At 41.2% G+C, this 20,494-nt stretch overlaps 1 protein-coding gene across 6 annotated transcripts in view; it reads right to left on the bottom strand.

Moving 5' to 3' along the window:
- The window catches only part of dlg2 (discs, large homolog 2 (Drosophila)), a 249,892-nt gene that overhangs the window by 19,530 nt on the left and 209,868 nt on the right, over positions 1 to 20,494 (bottom strand). For 3 of the 6 annotated variants that reach the window (XM_041801111.1, XM_041801113.1, XM_041801115.1), the window contains 4 exons: positions 16,707 to 16,751; positions 4,094 to 4,208; positions 3,310 to 3,486; positions 1,421 to 1,496 (listed from right to left, as the gene is read on the bottom strand). In XM_041801111.1, coding sequence (XP_041657045.1) covers positions 1,421 to 1,496; positions 3,310 to 3,486; positions 4,094 to 4,208; positions 16,707 to 16,751 — 413 coding nt within the window. The remainder of the gene's footprint in view (positions 1 to 1,420; positions 1,497 to 3,309; positions 3,487 to 4,093; positions 4,209 to 16,706; positions 16,752 to 20,494) is intronic. The other 3 variants (XM_041801112.1, XM_041801114.1, XM_041801116.1) reach the window with 1 other exon arrangement.

The following is a 20,494-nucleotide window of genomic DNA, read 5'->3' as shown; positions in this document are numbered from 1 at the left end:
TGTCAACAAAAGGTCAAGAGGCAGGATAATGGCGTGAGTACTTTCCTCCATTCAGATTGTAGCTTTCTTAAATCTCAGAGGACCATATTTCTCCTGAGTGGGCGTGGCTTCAGCTCATTCAACAGACACGCCCACACCATCCTGGAGCAGATTTTACTGCCTCATTTTTCATGATTTTGAAGCTTAATTAAAAACTTGGAGATGTTTTATCTGAATGAAATTTGACCAGGGGGTTCATCACACAGTGAGCTGTCATACAACCAACCTAAATACAGATTTATTTCCACTTTACAGGGCCTTTAATATGATGCATTGCTGTAAAATGCACCTATTTTGATTTTTGGTGTTGTATCATTTTATCATTTCACATCAGGAGAAATTTAGCCGTTCATTCCTGTGTTGGCAGCTACATTCATCACTCTTGTCCTTTATCTGCTCCAGGCTGAACTATTTATCGCAGGCGATTCTAAATATCAGTAAATAGAGAAGAACTGTAGCTGCTCTACTGTCGGTTAAAATGATTAATAAGGGAAAACTGTAAACATTAATCCAGAACTTTATGCTGCTTTTTTCCTTGTGAACCGGTATCAGACTGTGACCTCTGTGAACCGTTACACCCCTAATGTGTTAAAAACCAGAGGAAATATCCAGATTGTGTTCATCAGGTCTGAACTAACAGCTTCTTCTCAGATGGATTTCTAGCTCCACATTCATTCTGTTTCTTCTTCACATTCTCCATTTGAATTACATATAATTAAACATAACATATCACGAATCAGCATGAATAAACGTAACAAAAAGCTTTTCTTTCATCATTTTTTTCATCTGTGCTTGTGTTATTCTTACTCTTGAATGTACGTCACTTTGGATGCTTAATGACATTATTACATAAAACATCAGTTTTAGCATTTTGATGATCACTGTTGAGAGGTTTTGGATGAAATCTCCATTAAAACAACTGAGCTGAAGAACGTCTAACATTAAAGTGATGAACTAATAATACAATAATTTACATTATAAATAAAACATAACAGTTCTTGATCCAAAGGTTTCTATAAGTTCATGAAATAATCAACACTAGAATTATCACTATCATGGTTCTCAACTGGTGAAGCTATTTCTGAGGATGTCTGCCTGGATAAATATATGTATGATGTGCTTTTATTTTGGAGGAAATGTCTCCATCCTGTTCTGTTACATCATTTCTAGTCAAACTGCTCCATTCTTCATGAAAACATTTAGATATGATAGAAAACGTGAAGTTTTGGGTGTTGACCAGTTGAGAACCGCTACGTTCTAACATCTTTGGCTCTTATTATTATAACAGTAGACTCTACATCATCGGGATGATATTTCTAACATTAATGAAGGTCTATCTGAGCCGTCATCAACTCATTATGATAGAAACATCTCCACTTACCCCTTTGGAGTCAAATGACCCCGGTTTGGCGTTGAACTTCACCGTCTTCAGACGCGCCCGCTCTTTCCTCTCCACCCTGTCGAGGAAAAGAGACGTCAGAAATAAAAACACTTAAAACAACCCAGCATGTCCAGCACATCCAGTTTTTGAGCTGTATCGGTGTTTATGTGTGATGATCCTGTGCTGGTTTAGTGTTTCAGAGTTTGATTCGTTTCCCTCCTCCTGTTTGAGTGTTTTAGTAATCCCTAGTTTAGTTTTCTGGTGTTCTCTTATTTCCTTCCATCCCTGTGTACGTGGGTCTTCTTTCTAATTCTTGTCCATGTTTTCTGGTTAATTTTGTGGTTTGCCTCCCTTGTGTGTGATTTCTGCTTTTCTTCCTGCCCTAGTATGGATAAGAGTGATCCATGTAGGTACTTTGCCCAAACGATGCTGGCCCCGCCCCTTTCTGGGGGAAAATGCTCCATAAAAATGAACGGCAGTTGATGAGAAAGATTGGGTCATCAGGGATTTAAAAGCTTAAAATATAACCGGTTAAAAGGTTATTGAGAGGAAGATCAAATGGCCAGTGACATAAAAAAACACAGTGGGACATTCATGAGAAAATACATCGTAAAAATATGAAATAAACAAAATTATAGGTGTACACGTGAGTGTGTTCATGTTCTCTCTGTCATACTGGACAGTTCCTTCTTGTGACTGGAGAAACCGACATGAATCTTAGCAGTTGGATGCGGTTAATAGGTTAGTGAATGTGTGAAAAAGCTCTTTCACCATTTCACAGAAACAAAACATGCCGTGTATTATGTTTTTTTATTTGTTTAGGGCACAAAACATAAATTTAATCCCACTGTTCCAGCTGCTTTCTAACCTACCACCAGTCAGCCTGATGGCTTGTTTCCCCCCAGATGGGGGCGTGGCCACACTGGAGAGCAGGGATTGATGTTGCCCTGCTCTGATCAACATTTCCCTCCACCTTGAACAGCTTAGTAGAGTTTATAACGCCAGCGTGAAGAACTCTCCTCACTGTGTTGATTAGTGACCTAAACAAAGTCAGACTGGATTTGAGGACTTTGCTGAGCCAGTGTGGTCTGAAACCAGGACTTAGGCTCTGTAGACTGGCTAACTTTGACTGTACTTCTAATTCTACTGATCTAAAGGGCGACGATGCTCCAAACAACATCTTTGTAATCATTTTTAAATATTTCCAGTGATTTGCAGGACATTCTGGGGGATTTCATGTACCCCAAACACTTTACCCCACCACTCCATACAAACACGGATCAGAATACCATGCCCCTGGACATGAATGCACTAAATGTGGGGGTGGGGGTAAATGGCAGGAATGAGGGGTGAATTAGGAGCAAGCTTCAAAGTGCTCATTCTGTCATATACATTATGTACAGGGTCATACATTAAGAAATATGCAGGAGTGGGGTGTAGGCGGCCTGGTGGTTCAAGGCATGCCCCATTTACGCAGGCGGCCCGGGTTCGAAAACAGTCTGCGGCCCTTTCCTGCTTTCTTGTCTCTGTCTCTATCCACTGTCCTACTCCATCAATAAAGGCACAAAAAGCCTTATAAATAAATCTTAAAAAATAAATAAATAAAAGAAATATGCAGGAGTGCATGTACAAAATGACTCAGTGGCGTCCAGTGATCCCTGAGTACGTTGAGTAAGTAACCATGTTAACTTTTAGGATAATAGATTTTCTAAACAGACGTTCCAGTCAGCCATTAAAAGAGTTAAAATGAGACACTGGTTTGCTGCACAGTCCAGACTGGTTCAGCTAAAAATACGTTTTTCATTCAATTATAGCTTTACAGTCTCCGATACTATCAGGACAAGCTTCTCTTTAGTGTTGGGACTTCATAAAAATGTGAAAACACTCACCGCCTTTTACTCGGAATGACGCCCATTTCCTCACTGTCACCGTGTGGCGTGACACGGCGGGCTTGCCACCACTCGTCATCGGAGGCGTTGATGACGTGGAGGATGTCCCCGTACCTGAAACTGAGCCCTTGGCTGGGCAGGCCGCTGTCCTTTGACCTCTCGTAGTCAAACAGAGCCCTGTTCAGTGGAAGACATCAGTTATAAAATATACACAACTCCAGTTTCTTCACCAGGTAACGGCTTCTCGAACTGACCCTTTATAGGCTCTCTGATTGGTCCTCTGACCCACCAATCAGACGCTCCTCTCATATGAACTATGCTTGGCTACTTCTCGGTAGATCAGTGTGAGGAGATGTAGATTTGACCGTAGTGTGGCAGAGTGACTCAGCATAATCTGAATACTTTTATTTTGAAGCAGTTTGTTTTTTGCTCATGCAAAGCTTTTTGAATCTGCATTAATGTGAGACTTCCCAGCCACCGTATGACACAGGGTCAGTTGGGTAAATAGCTGACTGTGGTCTCTGAGGGCTACTATTAAAGAACCTGTTTTTACAGCTTTGTTTACGTGTGTTCAGTCTCTTCATTAACGCAGCCTGTTACATACAAAAACACTCACCTCCTCAGACACCTGCATGAGAATTAGACAAACTCTCTTTTCAGGCTGGTTTAACTGTATTTCACATCACATGCAGAGAATGAGCAGCATGGCACAGACAGTCCTTCAGATTATGTTGTGGTCTCCCTGCACAGCCCTAACTGGGGTGAAATCCAAAAAAAGACCAACCTCACGTAGAGCGATCTCTTCTGATTAGTTCGCAGGGATCCTGAGCCAGAGCTCATACTGTGGTTCATCATCTGCTCCCGCAGGTCGTGGATTTTGGCCTCAAAACGCCCGTACTCTGCAAGATGAGATTAAATTGGATCAAGAATGACAGCCAGGTCTGCATTCAGGCTGAGTACATGCTGGGGAAGAGGAGGTCATCTTCATCATGCTGCTGAAACTTAAGCCCATTACACGAGAGGGCTCCTCGTTTACTACTGATGATTATATTTACTGCCAAATTAAAGATGGAGGATTTAACGTTCCTGAAGCAGAATGGGCCCTTACATAGTCATGTTGTATTTGCATTTATTGTAGGATTACTTCCTCTAGTTTTGTGAATGGATGCATGTTTCTTTGAACATCTCTCAGACTACAATCATCTAAGGTCAGGACTTGAATCTGTTACTGGACTCTAGAATGGTTGAGCAGCTAGAATCCTACACCAGACAGGAATGGGACAACATTCCTCTCCTCCTCACTTCCCAGATGTTTACAAACTGTTGCTAAAAGAAGAGGGGATGCTACACAGTGGTGGCCCTGTCCCTTCCTGTCACTTGGCAAACAAAAAAAATCACCATTTATTCACATTTCTGAGCTTTTATTACAATTTTCTTTTATCCCAAGTGACAACTGACACTTTCCTATTACACTTTATGGGTCTACTAAGGACCAAACAATGCTTCACGTCATGAAAATGTTGTAAATGTAAATCTACTATGAATCTAAAATAACCCTCAGCATCAGGAGGAATATCTAGGAGACAGAGGTCAAACAGCCGTATGGTTAATGTTTTAATGCTAATGCAGCATGTTGGACCATTTTTATTTTCTCTTTTATTTTCTTTCTTGTTATGAATTAAAAAAGTTCAATATAGGGCACATTTCTTCAACAATGAAGAGTTTACTCGTCAAATTTAAGAGAAAATTGAGGTTTCATCAGGATGTGAGGCAGTGTTAGTTTCATCCAATAAAAACATGACTTAAAGTATTCTTCTGCAGCCTTTTTTCCATGAAGAAGACTGGACTAAGACTAGCCAAAAACAGATCTGTGATGACTTAAACTAGACTCAAATGTAATGTCGTTTTTATCAGACATTCTACATCTGTGATATTTCATCACTGTGGGTAAATCTGTCAAAATGCAATGCATCTGTATCTATTCTGCCTCTCAGCTGTAGAAAGCAGGGACCCCAGGTTTGGAAGAGTGCAGAAAACACACTACCATGATTTGGTACCAGATTTAAGCAAGAGAATAAATGCTTGGACTAAAAGTAAAGACTAAAACATGAGGATTTTTTATGGACTAAAACTAAAATGCATTTAATCTTAAGACTAAGACTGGACTAAAAGTAGAAATTAACTCTGGTCTGAGGAGGAACCGTCCGCACTTTTGTGGAAACTGATCCAAACTAACGTTCTGAAAGCACAGGGTGACTGCTACAGTGGCATGTCAGTATTTGGTGTTCTTAAGTATTCGCTTCAATCTAGTTTAAATTATTTTAAACAAATGCCATTGCAGTGAGGCTGTGTTCATCTTTCTGTTTAAAATAGAAAAGCAGAATTTTACAGGAGCGTTAATTTGATATCTGGCAGTAAATCCAGGATATCCATGAACTTTTGAGGTTTATTGGGAGTCTGCATGCATTGAGAGGATGGGAACCTCTTATTGGGAAATATAGAGCATGCACAAAGGCTCTCTATCACAAGGCTGATCGTTTTCCTCATATCAGAAGTATTTCAGAACTGTCCATAACACTGACAGCTATGCTGTCTCACTTAGAGCAGGGGTTCTCAACATTGGGGTCAGGACCCCATCTGGGGTCGTGAGACACTGAGATGGGGTCTCCAGATGGCTTAAAAAACTAGGAACATTTTTTTAAATTACAGCATTGCCACTTACACCACTTTTGCCAAATTTTAACCTGTTTTCATCATTTTTCCCCACCAAGTATATCAATTTTAACACATTTTTGCAACTTAAAACCCATTTTTTGCTCATTTTAAACCCTTTCCACCACTATTTTTCTGCCTGTTTTTGCCACTTCTAACCCAAATCTTGCAACTCTCTGCCTATTGTTGGCTCTTTTGGCACATTGTTGCCACTATTAACCCCTTTTACCACTTTTTAAGCCACATTTCCCAATTTGATATGCCCATTTTTGCCAGTTTCTGACTTTTTCTGCATCAGCTAAGCCTTTTTATTGCCAGTTGATATCAATTTTCATCCCATTTCACCAAATTTCCACCTATTTTTGCCACTTTAATGCCATTTCAGCCACTTTTGAATCCCTTTTGCCACTTAATATGCCAAATTTTGCCACAATTTTTAATGTATTTTAATTCTGTTTTCAACAAAAGGATTTACATTTTTAAAAGAGGGCTACTTACTACAAAAATGAATTAAAATTTGTTTCTTTGATAAAAGTGGTTATTATTTAGGTTAAATATAAAATACCAAAGCTTAGCTCTACAATGGACCATGATTTTGCTGGCCCCCTGTTTGGCTGGGCCCCAGAAAGCTCTCCCATTTTCCCCACTAATTCTCAATGTTCATGGCTGTGTTCAACCATCTCCAGGTACAGTGGGGGGTCCCAGTCTCTGGCACCTTTGTTTTGGGGGGTCACAGGCTGAAAAGGTTCAGAGCCCCTGACTTAGAGGATGGAACAGTTATAAAAATAAATAAATAAATGAACACATAATACTGAGATTTTAACTAGTTTAGTTGCAGAAGCATTGGGGTTTGCATCAAAAGTTTGAACAATTTCATGACCTCCAGATAAAAACGATGAAAGCATCCAGAATTCTCCTCCTCTCATGAATGATACAGTCAGTGTCTTTTAGATGTAAGCCCCGCCCACCTACGCCATCCAGACCAACCAGCTGTGACCATTCATGATATAAGGAACAATGCTCTTCCACGTATCGACTCCTAGTTCTAAGCCATGTGGGCACTGTAATAATGTCTTCCTGCGATATAAAACCCACATTAATCCAAGAAATTTTATTAAGGTTGTAATTTGGGGGATTATCATTTAACTCATGTCAGAAAAATGTTTGAAACTCCAGACCTTTTTAAGTCTCTACCAACAGTGGACATAGCTGTCACAACATTTACTGTCTAGTACCGTACAGCCAGACTGTTTTTCCATAAAGATGGATAACTGGGACATTTATTTCTTTACGTTTCAGGACTCTCAATAAATTATTCACATCACAGTTAATCACTGAATTTCACATTTAATCACAATCACATTTTAGCCACCTTTATAGAATGCAGTACTTTTGAATTTCAGAATAAAATCTCTATTTCTGCATGCTCCTCTTCATCAGAAGGCTGCTCATCATCAGTCTGGCTCTGCTCAGGTTTCTGCCTGATAAAGGGACATTTTCTCTCTACCGTAGCTCTGTTAAAAGTTTCTGAGTTACAATAGTGTAATGGTCTAGACCTGCCCTCTATGTAGACTACCTGCAGATAAGTCTGGCTAAGAAATGGCAAGTACAGATAAAGATTTAGTGACTGACTGAAGAAACAGAGCCAGTGTGGCCAGTTCACCCTGGCTGCTAGTCTAAATCCACTTTAAATAAATATAGCCAGTTTTTTGTAGCATAGTAATATTCTAACATGACCTTTGAACCTTGTGATGTTGTCCTGAAATAACAGCTGACTCAGAGCCATCCTGGTCTATATTTATATACCTGATAACACCTATATGACCAGCACAATGACTGGTTTATATTCAGTTCTAGACTACTGCTTCATTATAATAATGATTCACCTGGTCCAGAATGTTCTGTGTAATCTCTGAACATGGACATCAGTATGAGCGTTTGAATGGGACACTAAAGGACTGAATAAAACTGATTTCCCTGCTAAATGAATAGCGGGGCCTGAGGAGTGAAGCTGAAACACACAGCATGCAGAGAGGAGAGTAAAGAACTACAGCAAACCCTGGGCCTTCAACCCTGGACCTTCAGCCCTGAACCTTCAGCCCTGTACCTTCAGCCCTGAACCTTCAGCCCTGAACCTTCAGCCCTGTACCTTCAGCCCTGAACCTTCAGCCCTGAACCTTCAGCCCTGAACCTTCAGCCCTGTACCTTCAGCCCTGAACCTTCAGCCCTGAACCTTCAGCCCTGAACCTTCAGCCCTGAACCTTCAGCCCTGAACCTTAAGCCCTGTACCTTCAGCCCTGAACCTTCAGCCCTGAACCTTCAGCCCTGTACCTTCAGCCCTGAACCTTCAGCCCTGTACCTTCAGCCCTGAACCTTCAGCCCTGTACCTTCAGCCCTGAACCTTCAGCCCTGAACCTTCAGCCCTGAACCTTCAGCCCTGTACCTTCAGCCCTGAACCTTCAGCCCTGTACCTTCAGCCCTGAACCTTCAGCCCTGTACCTTCAGCCCCGAACCTTCAGCCCTGAACCTTCAGCCCTGAACCTTCAGCCCTGTACCTTCAGCCCTGAACCTTCAGCCCTGTACCTTCAGCCCTGAACCTTCAGCCCCGAACCTTCATCCCTGAACCTTCAGCCCCGAACCATCAGCCCTGTAAATCTGGACGTTCATTCAGACAATAAGCTGCTTATCTGTCCATGTCTTCACTTAGGACTGAAATAAGAGAGAAGATTTCACAACAACCTGTTCTCTGCTACACTTTCACTCTAATCTGAAGATTAGAGCTCTTTAGTTCATGTTTGGATTACACCAGATTTAATTTTAAAAGAAAAGAAAATAATGCCTGGTATGTCAGAGCTAGTTTAGCTACATTAGCTTAACCACAGAGAAAAGAACTTGAATGGAGAGACGTAGTAATATCTAAAGTTAAACTTGTCCACTGAGCTGACCGTGATTATTTGAAATGAAACATTAAGGAACAACGGTGAACTTACGTGGCATCACTGTGGGAGCAGGAGGACTCTATGATGAGTAGCATCAGCTGCTGCCTTGCTATTCTTGGTTAAACAGCAGTGTCATCAGAGGAGACAATAAAGCTTTGACCATGTCATTCATACTATGGATTAGGGTGCTGATTTTGTTCATATATATACAGTTAATAGTCCTGGTTTACACGTGTACAAAAAGAAAATTACAATAAACTCACATCCCTAGCAGCTAAAGACTGAGAAAGCACAACTGTTGTATTTTCTAAATTCATTTATAAATGCTGAAAATATTTACATGTATGCGCCTCCTTTGTAGTCCATTGTGTCATTTTACAAGTGCATGGTGGGAAATGTTTCTTACCACTTAGTTTGAAACTGAAAAATGTTCATTTCGTCAGCTATGTAGGGGGACACCCCTTCACCTGACGGGAACGTACAAAACCAAGGGAAAGAGCAAAGATCAGGGCTGAGGGGGAGAAATGGGACTGACCCCCAGCTAAAACAGCTAAAAACAGATATTATATGATAAAACTCTGACAAAAAGTTTAGCTTTTGTCTGACATTCAAAATCCATGATAGAGAGAGCACAAGCTGTTAGGTAGGGTGAGCCTGTCTCTCAGCTGCAGGTTTGCAGAGTGCAGAGAACACACAGGTATGGTTTGCAGATTCAGGCAGAGAGAATAAATGTAAGAATTTTTCAGATTTAAACAGTAAAAGGTAGAAACGACTAAAATGTGACTGAAACTAACAACACTATTTCAGACTTGAGGTGTTCACACTGACAGCTCTATTTAGTCTATGCTGACTTGTCATGGATGTTATTAGATTTTAGATATTTTTTTATTTTGGAGGTGGTCCTGGGAGTCACTAACCCTAGAAGAACAGAGGAACCTCTCCTGATTATTTTTATGTGGACCATGGCGTACTGGTCTGACCCAGCAGGATTTGGGCAGCGATGTCTGAGGCCGTGAACTGAATCACTCCTGGCACTCTGGACGAGGACGAGGATGTCAGGATGTGAAAAGCCGTCGCTCTGTTGACAAGTGTGCTCCTCCTGACAGTGCAGTTACTATGGTGATGATGAAGCCGATAGCTTGAGGCACGGCTGGCTAATCTGTCACTTAGAGAAGATCAACATGACATGCTCTGTCATGACACAACCAACAACTGCCTGCACAACCTGTGGGCTGAGACTGCAGGCTAGAGGAGCCCAGAGTTCTCTGTTAAAGCTACAATAATACTGGAAATGTTCTAACACCAGTCTGATTCAGGTTAAGAGAATAAAGCAAATGTTTAAATACTTTTTCTATCAGCCACACCTGGATCAGACTCTTCCAGGACGTCTAACAATGACATTTTCATCATCCTGTGACTGCACTCCAGTGTAAATAAGGCTGAGCCTGAACATGTGGGCAAACTAACATTAGAAAACCCTCACTGAGACAAAGACAAACCAGAATCTACAGTAATAATCATTACAGCATGTCTCTATTATATCTGCCACCTACCTTTCTGCATGCTCACTCTGGAGTTCTATCTTCTACCAAGTCTTTTCTTAACTTCTCCTTCTTGTGCCGTCCTCTCTGCTCTAACAGTCTGAGTCTGCTGAGACAAGCTCAGAGAGGGAAACCTCTCTCTCTCTCTCCCTCTCTCCCTCTCTCTCTCTTCCCCTCTCTCTCTCTCTCTCTCTCTCTCTCTCTCTCTCTCTCTCTCTCTCTCTCTCTTCCCCTCTCTCCCTCTCTCCCTCTCTCTCTCTTCCCCTCTCTCTCTCTCTCTCTCTCTCTCTCTCTCTCCCTCTCTCTCTCTCTCTCTCTCTCTCTCTCTCTCTCTCTCTCTCTCTCTCTCTCTCTCTCTCTCTCTCTCTCTCTCTCTCTCCCTCTCTCTCTCTAAGCAGCACAGGGAGGAGACGAGGGCAGCGGCACACCTCACACAATTACTCAGATTATTTCACTTTAAATGGTCTGATGTTCATAAATGTCCTGAAGAAGATCCAACCTTTATTATTGATTCCTAATCATTTAACCACCCTGACTGTTCATTTCAATCCTCCTTTAAAATCTGGGCATGGACGTTAAAATATTCCTGCTGTTCTCATGGAGAGATTTGTTCCTGGAGCCTTTTTTAAAAAAGATTCTGAAATTTACCAAAGTTTTCTGTTTATAGCCGAGAAGAAAATCTAAAAACAGCAGAGAGCATTTTTACTCACATTTAAGTCAGAGTATGATGCTAAAAGATGAATTTTACATTCAACAGCACTCAAATATGCTGAAAACAAATGACTGAATGACGTTTTACTGCATGTTTTTTTCAACCTAAATATGGTCAACTTTTAATGTTAGCATGTAATGTTTGATCTCAACTGCACAAATAAATAAATAAATAAAAAATCAGTGGGATTTTTTTGCATTGAAAACTCTAAATAAACATTTTACAGTCAGGAACATTAGCTTACTTCTCTGCAGGTGAGACGTTCCATTCTCCTCTGAAAGTCTCCCTCAACCCCGTTAGTATCTGAAACTACGTTCTTTTTAAATGACAGAATAAAGTTTAATGGTAAAATGATTTTTTTAAATTGAACTCTTATGAATGACTGTAATTCTTTACCAACCTTGTCTCTAGACCAATACTCCCTATTCTTTCTTTTTTTTTCTTTTTGTCTTTTTCTTTTCTCTTTTACATTTTTAATTTATATTATTTTTTAAACTTTTTAACGCCCTTTAAATTCTACAAACGTTTCTGTGAACTGATCTGTATGATTTGGTATCTATTTATATGCCCACTTATCTTATTTAGAACGATGCCCTTCAATAATTTACACTGGGAATATATTTGTATAACAAACTTTTCTAAACTAAGAGGTTAACTCAGAATTCTGTTCAGTGATCAGAGTCTATCTCTAACTACAAAAATAAAAACAACCTTCATAGATGCTGTAAACTGTTCTTATAAATGTAGATTTAACTATGTTTGAAATAATCATGGATGCATCTTTGTCTTATTATGATGTTTCTACTGACAGCCCTGTCTGACTGACTGATATCATCTACAGCACCTAAAGAGTTAATAGCAGTGATAAAAGGAAACTTTGACCTCAGAAATTATCCACTGCTAGTCTCTTTGATCAGTTCGTTTCCCATGCTTAGGGTTTGGCTTTAGTTGTCAACCTTTATTATTTGTCTGCATATTTTCATTGCCCTTTATTTGCATTTTTTTGCCAATTTTAATCCATTTTTACTGCTTTAAGCCCACTTTTGTCACTTCTTTTTGCCACTGTTATCCAGGTTTTGCCCCATTTCCCCCAGCTTTTGACTATTGTATCCTGTTTTTTGCTATTTTTGCCACTTTTTTCCCCCTTTTTTTGCTACTCTTTGTTGCTTATTGCCCATTTTCCCACGATTTGCTGCCTGTTTCCCATTTCAGTCCTTTTTCACTCATTTTTTGACACTTTTTTTGTTTTTTACCATTTTTGCCACCTGTCACTCATTTTTGTGTCACTTCTCACTCAAATTATGCCACTTTCTGCCCTTTATGTCTTTTCCTCCACATTTTTGCCCCTTTTACCACTTAGATTGTGGGCATTGTAATGGTATTTTTCAACAGTTTGGTTCTTTGATTGAGCAGGGTTTAGTGATGCCGGTTTATAGTCTACATTTTCTGCCCACTCCTGGAATAAATACATCGTTAAATTGTCCTGTTCTGTTTTATTTGGAGCAACACCACATGAACTTTAGAACTGTCGAAGTATTCCTTAAACTCAGCGTGCACTGTGCAAATATTCATACAGTTCATTCCAATTTGAACATTACCCAGGTCTCATTGCTGCTGCATGCCTTTATATGGGCATAAAAAGGGCATGGCTTAATAATAATCAGGAAAAATGTGCAGAAGCCTCAAACTAACAAAAACATGTCATTCATCATTTAAGAACAAAAGAGAGAATAATTCAGCAGTTTCAGACCGAATCATGAGTCTGACGTCGGTTTCCCTGAAGGAGCTTTAAAGATCCTGTAAAGTCAAATCCAAAGTCTGTCTGAACTCTCTAGAAAAGTTGGAATGCTGCTGTAAACATGTTAAAACACTGACATCTACATGAGACTGAATTCTGGATTTTGGGCCTTTAGAAAGTTTTTCACCTCTTTCCTGGCTGGGTTTAGTGTGGGCGGGGCTAATATGTGGGCTCATGATGTCATCAGCTCACAGTGGAGAATGGCCCCGCCCATCTAACGCTCCAATCTAAAATCACAGAGCAGTTCATCTCGGCCCAGTCTGTTGTTAGCTGATGTCACTGCCTTTATTGAAAATTAACAGTCAGTTAAATGCTGTTTGTCTGTTCATTGTGAGGTAAATTTACCAAATCTATCAGCCTCAGTGGTCTATGGATCATTAAAGCATCAGAACAGAGATTAGAGACACAAAACAGACTTTGTCTCTCCTCTGGCACAGAACCAGGCAGCTGTGCTCCAAATTCAGGTTTGAACTTTATTCATTTGAGAGGATGGTATTTCTCCTGAGTGGGCGTGGCTTCAGTTCATTAACAGACATGCCCACACCTTACTGTCTCATTTTTCATGATTTTGAAGCTTAATTTTAAAAACATAAAGATGTTTTATTTGTCTGAAATTTGATTTAGGAGTTCATAACACAGTGAGCTGTCATACAACAAACCTAAATACAGATTTATTTCCACTTTACAGGGTCTTTAAGGACAAATTTAAGAAAAATCTGAAGAACAGTCAGTGAATGAGGCTCTGAGTAATTTATGATAAATGAGGCTCTTTGTTTCACATTCTTGAGAACTACTCTGAGCTCTGTTCTTATCCTGATTTCATTCTTCAGTAAAAAAATGCAGTCAATGTGATGCCACAATACCTTATATTAATCAGTATCTTTCATTATAGCTCCATGACAAACTGGCAGATTTTAAGCAAGAATAAAACTGTAAATGCTGACTTCCACAAACCCCCGTAAGCAGGCTGTGTCCAGACCAGGAGCGGGACTAACTCTCCTCCTTGGACCTCCTGTAGGATTTTTACAGCAGCATTATTCGCCTGTTTTTGCTTTGGTCACATTAAAAAAATAACTGTGGCTGTGTCTAAAACCAACAACAATCCTCTCTGTAGCTTGTTTGCAGTCACATCATCAGTGGTGTGCAGAAGTCAGACCAGAGGGGCAGGAAGTGAAAATGCTGGTGTGGAATAGTTGCAGGAAATAAGAACGGTGAAGCTCTAGTCAGACCTTCATGCAGCAGCTGCCATCAGAATAACTCCAGATATTATTTACTGGGTCTGATCACTACATTTTACAGAAAAGGAATTTTCCCTGATGACTGAGGCGATCGAAATCACAAATGACCAAGTCCTGCAGACTTCAGACTAAAGAGAAAAATAAAAAGTAAAGTGACAAAACCCTGCAGGCAAACAATGCTAAAACAAAGCCTCAGAATAACTATCCAGCTGTAAACACAAGCTGCAGACACTGCTGTGGTATTGTGTTTTCAGACTTACTGCCACTCCAGTCCATAATTCTTGGGATTTTAGCCAAATGTAAAAGTTTAGTAGCTAAATGAAACAAAACCTCTCAGGGAGTGGTCTGGATCGCTGTCTGCCTGTTCTTAGTCCGTGTCTGTCTGACACCGTTTTTCTGTGAGCTTTTTAAACTTTTCCCTTGAAGTGTTACTCTACAGCGCCGTGAAAAAGTATTTGCCCCCTTTCTGTTTCCTGAGATTTTGCTTATTTATCACACTTAAATGTTTCAGATCATCAAACCAATTTTAATATCCCACAGACAACCCAAGTAAATAGAAAATGCAGTGTGGGGGGGGGGGGGGTTCGATCCAAACCTATCCTACTCTCAAAAAGTAATTGCCCCCGTGTTAAATCATGAGTTAACTGTGATTAACCACAGTTCTTGGAAAGCAGAGTTCAGTTTCACTGGCCACACCCACGCCTGATTACCTCCAGATTTGTTAAATGAAGAAATCCCTTAAATAGAAGCTGTCAGACAAAGTGAAGTAGGCTACAAGATCTCAGAGAGAAACGCATCACGCCACCATCCAAAGAAACTCAAGAACAAATGAGACAGTGATTGAAATCTATCAGACTGGAAAAGGTTACAAAGACATTTCCAAGGCTTTGGGACTCCAGCGAACCACGGTCAGAGCCATTATCCACAAATGGAGAAAACTGGGAACAGTGGTGAACCTTCCCAGGAGTGGTCGGCCAACCAAAATGAATCCAAGAGTGCAACGACGACTCATCCAGGAGGTCACAGAAGAACCCAGAACCACATCCAAAGACCTGCAGGCCTCACTGGCCTCAGTTAAGGTCAGAGTTCATGACTCAACCATCAGAAAGACACTGGGCAAAAACGGCATCATGGGAGAGTTCCAAGGCCAAAACCACTGCTGACAAAAAAGAACACAAAGGCTCATCTCACATTTGACTAAAAACATCCTGATGATCCCCAAGACTTCTGGAGAAATATTCTGTGGACTGACCAGACAGAAGTGGAACTTTGAACATCTGGAGTAAAAATAACACAGCATTTGATTCAAAGAACAACATGCCAACAGTCAGACATGGAGGTGGCAGTGTGATGGTCCCGGGCTGCTTTGCTGCTTCAGGACCTGGACCTTGCTGTGATTGATGGGACCATGAATTCTGCTGTCTGCCAGAAAATCCTGAAGGCCAACGTCCGGCCATCAAGATCAAGCACTCTTGGGTTATTCAGCAAGACAACAACCTGAAACACACCTGCAAGTCCACCTCTAAATGGCTCAGATAAACTAAATGAAGGTTTGGGAGTGGACAAGTCAAAGTCTGGACTTAAATCCAACTGAGATGCTGTGGTGTGACCTTAAACGGGCCGTTCATGCTGGAAAACCCTCCAATACGGCTGAGTTAAAACAACTCTGAGAAGAAGAGTGGGACAACATTCCTCCACAGTGATGAGAAAGACTCATCGCCAGTTATCACAAACGCTTGATTTCAGTTACTGCTGCCAAGGATGGAACAACCAGTTATTAGGTTCAGGGGGTGATTACGTTTTCCTATCACCAGATAGGTTTGAACCCCCCCCCTTTAAAAATCATATAATCATTCAGACACTGCACTTCCTAATGATCTGAAACATTTAAATGTGATTAATATGCAAAAAACTCAGGAATCAGAAAGGGGGCACTGTACATCAGGACTTGATAAAGATCTCATATGTTTGGGATTTGATGTTGAAGTCATAAAGTCAAAGCTTTGGCATTTTGGCCATGCTCTCTTCCTGCCCCCCATCTGGAGTTCTTCACAGTGATGCGTTGCCATCTGCAAACATCCTACCTCTGTAGAGCTGGTAATGTTGTAGGGAACAGCGTGTGATTGTAGACATAGCCACAGAGACTTCAGCTGGTTTGAAACTGTTGTGTTGAACTGAAAATAACACCAGAAAGACTTCATAGCGTCATTAGAGAGGGGGGAAGTGTGCACACAGTCTGAATGGTCAAGCACAGAAACAGGAGGTAAAGTCAGGAGAATTCACAGCGTGCATGTGCAGTGGAGGAGTGAGAACCAAGCATTTGGGGGAAAAGAGGATCAGGAGTGTTTCAGAGGGCTGAAAGAGTAGGTAGACTTTGACTAAGTGACTCCCACTTAGCCCAGCGCTGGTGAATGATGCTTAAAATCAGAGCAGCCAAAAGGTGCCAATGGCACAAACCTGGTGCAGGAGAGTGGGCCCTCCTCGGGGAGCATAGAGCAAGTTCTGATGGGTAAGAAGAGAAAGCAGTTGTTAGTCTCAGAGGGCTTCAAAGCCCCGTTTGTCTGTATGACAGCAGAATCATGCTATTTTCTAAAGCTGGTCCTTAAACATTTGTTGGCATCTAAATGACTGCTACGCCTCGTTCCACAAACTCTCTATGTGCCACGTTGTGCCGCACACCCTCACCCAAAGTATTCCCACTCTGATCAGTCTTTCAAAATCCACAGCACGCACCATGATCAGTCTCTGCAGGCATGTGCCAGAAGCATCTCACTGTTAGGGATATGTGCCCTAGATCAGGGGTTCTCAACCTTTTCAGCCCACGACCCCCAAAATAAAGGTGCCAGAGACCAGGGACCCCCACTGGACCTGAGGGTGGCTGAACACAGTCATGAACATTCAAGAATAGTCATGTGGAGACAAGGCTGTCCATTAGAGGGTGGGGCTTTCTGGGGCCCATCCAAACTGGGACCAGCAAAATCATGGTCCATTGTAAAGTTAAGCTGTGGTCTTTTATATTTTACCTGAATAATAACCACTCTAATCAAAGAAACACATTTAATTCATTTGTGTAGTAAGTAGCCCTCTTAAAAATACATTAAAAATAGCTAGAATGCACTCAGAAATATTTATGCCTAATTATTAAGATTAATGTATTTCAATTGCATATAAAATTTCCATCATTTGAGTTACTTAGATTTAACCAAAAAAAGGCCAATAAACTTTATGTGCTGCAACAGATTTATCCTGATTTTAAGGAATCTGAATAAATAAATTCTAAAAATATAATCATTCAAACAAAATCAAATAGATGTGAATAAAAATAAACTATGCCATGATTCATTTTTCTGAGTGTGGGTTAATAATGCTGGGAAGGTGGTGAAATTAGATTTTGAAAGTAGCAGAAATTGGTTAGAAATGCCAAAAAAATTTTGAAAAGTGGCAAAAAAAAAAAAAAAAAAATTGCAAAAATGGACATATTGAATGGTAAAAACAGGTGGAAATTTGGTAAAATGGGATGAAAATTGATGTAAACGGTCAAGAAAGGGTTAGCTGAGGCAGAAAAGTCAAAAACTGGCAAAAATGGGCATATCAGATTGTAAAATGTGGCTTAAAAGTGGTAAAAGGGGTTAATAGTGGTGATAATGTGTCAAAAGAGCCAAGAATAGACAGAGTTTCAACATTTGGTTTAGAAGTGGCAAAAACAGGCAGAAAGAAGTGGTGGAAAGGGTTTAAAATAACGAAAATGGGTTATGAGTTGCAAAAATGTCTCAAAATTGGTGGGAAAAAGTGACAAAAAGGTTGAAATAAGGCAAAATTGGTGTAAAGTAGCAACAGTGTAATTCAAAAGTGTTCTTAGTTTTTTTTTAAGGCTTCTGGAGACCCCCCCTCAGTGTCTCGCTACCCCCAATAGGGTGCCGACCCCAATGTTGAGAACCCCTGCCCTACATAATCAGAGGAGGTTGCAGTCCAATCCAGTCAGTTTCAGAATGCCCGACAGAAGAGAATCCCCATTTAACTCTCATCGGTATGTCAACGGTATGTCACAGCTGATGGCATAAACCACGGGTCACCACCAAAGTAACCTGTTGTTTACGGCCACTCCCTCTTTGACTCGGGTGTTAACGTATGATCTTATCTCTCCAACTGCTCTAGGCTTCAGAAATGAATCCTACAGGTGAGGTAAGAGCAAAACTGCAGGGTGGAGTATGTGGAATTTAAGGGTAAGGTAGAGCTGATGAAGCCTGCAGACCCAGTTGCATTTAATAATAATCCAAAAAACTGAGGTTTCTGGGGACACAACAACATTTTCTGGCTCATTTTTATGTAAAACTCCCCAAATTACATGTAGAACTGTAGACCTCTGTAGCCTGTATAGCCTAGCTTCCTTGCTGATGCCCCCCAGCAGATCTCTGCTTAAAGGGCAAATGCTCAAGAAAACTCGTATCCGATACAACTCTACTTCAAAAAACACTGACATATCCCTTTAATGCTACATAATGTAGCGTTAGCACTGAGAAGAGTGTAACTAGCTGCATCATGGATCTGTCCAGAGACAGCGTGGTCAGGGCTCTGAGGGTTGGGCTGCTCACAGTCTGTGATGTTGTCACTCTGGAGTCTCTGAACATGAGTCACTGTCTCTGCAGCCCTCAGTGATTCTGCTGCTCATGATGCTAATGTGAGGAGACATGGCACCAGTCACAGCTGTCTCATCCATTACATGTTCACTCACTGAAGGTCAGCAAACTGTCTCTGCTAAATCACAATCAGCATGAACACGCTCAGTATGAGTTAAGGGATTTAACATGCCGAGGCTGCAGAACTGAGAAAACTCTGGCTTGACTACAGGATGTATCTCTAGGACCAGGTTATATCATAAACATCTCTTCAGGAACAGTGAGTCTACATGGACTTCAGTCTCAAAGTTTTTAAAGTGTTTTTTTTAAGAATCTCACGTTTGTGTTGGGGATGTAAACGTATCACAAGCTCAGAAATTCTGCTGTAGAGAAACCTGGAAACTTTGAAAACAGCAGGGTACTGTGGCATGCATACATCTTTTATATTTTGGGACAATGATCGACTACCTGCACAGGTGTGGCCTCAGCCATGTGGAGTAAGTGACTAACTGGTCTACACTAACTCACCCTGCTAAGCTGATGGATTGTCCAGATTCCATGTCTGTCATTAGGCAGATCTAATTTTTAAAGCTCCAGTCTGAAAGGATTGTCCCTGGACTGAGAACGGACCTGACCAATCAGCATCATTTTAGGAGAATGGGGAGGGAGCTACTGGTGTGGTTTAACTGCACATTTTCCACCAATGCAGCTGCACATGCCAAATCGGTCATGTTTTGTCACCATGATTGGCCATTCATAACCGGACAGACTACACATTCATCTAGTCACCCTCTGGGGTTCTGCTCTTGAGTTTTTCTCAGATGGTCGTCAGACATCTGACATGTGATGGATAAATGAAACGGTCTATCTGGCATGTCAGGTCATAAACTAACATCCTGCTGCACTGAGCTCTGGACCAGCTGGACTTGAACTTGTGTGGCTGGTGTCTCACAGACAGCCACAGCAACCGTTTCTACATGAGCTACACATCCTACCAAGTAGAGTATTAAAAAATAAACCCTAACAATTTTGTGAAACTTCACTTATGTCTCTCAGGTGTTCTACAACCACAAAACCATATCTAGAAGTAAGGACTAGGGTTTCAGCATAATAACCCTCTGAACAAACTCACTAGATCACTATTTTATCCTGCCAGACTGTGAGACCACACACTCTCTGACTGTAGTTAGAAAACCACTGCCACCAGCTGGCTGTCCTCATGGGTTTTCTGTTCTGCAGCAGTAACACCAGAATTAGGATGTGGGTCAAATCTGGCTGATATGACTGTGTTTAAGTTTGTTGCCATGTTTGAGAGGTGTAGAAGAACACAACATCTGGTTGAAGGGGGCTGCATGGTAGGGCAGTGGTTGGCACTGTCACCCTCACAGCAAAAAGGTTCCTGGTTTGAACACTTATGAGCAGATGTGGGTTCTCTATAGGTTCTCCATCTTCCTCCCACAGACCAAACACATGCTTGTCTGGTAAATCTGTGACTATAAACTGTCTGAATGTGGCTTTGACTGGGATTTCCTGGCAACCAGTGCAGGGTTGAACCCTGACCCTCGCCCCATAACAGCTGGGATGGACTCCAGATCCCTGGGACCCTGAGCTGGAGAAGTGTTGAGTCGT

This window comes from Cheilinus undulatus, linkage group 12 (assembly GCF_018320785.1).
Source record: "Cheilinus undulatus linkage group 12, ASM1832078v1, whole genome shotgun sequence".
Taxonomy (NCBI): domain Eukaryota; kingdom Metazoa; phylum Chordata; class Actinopteri; order Labriformes; family Labridae; genus Cheilinus; species Cheilinus undulatus.
Note: the sequence above shows the minus strand (reverse complement) of the source record. Positions and strands in the feature narration are given on the sequence as shown.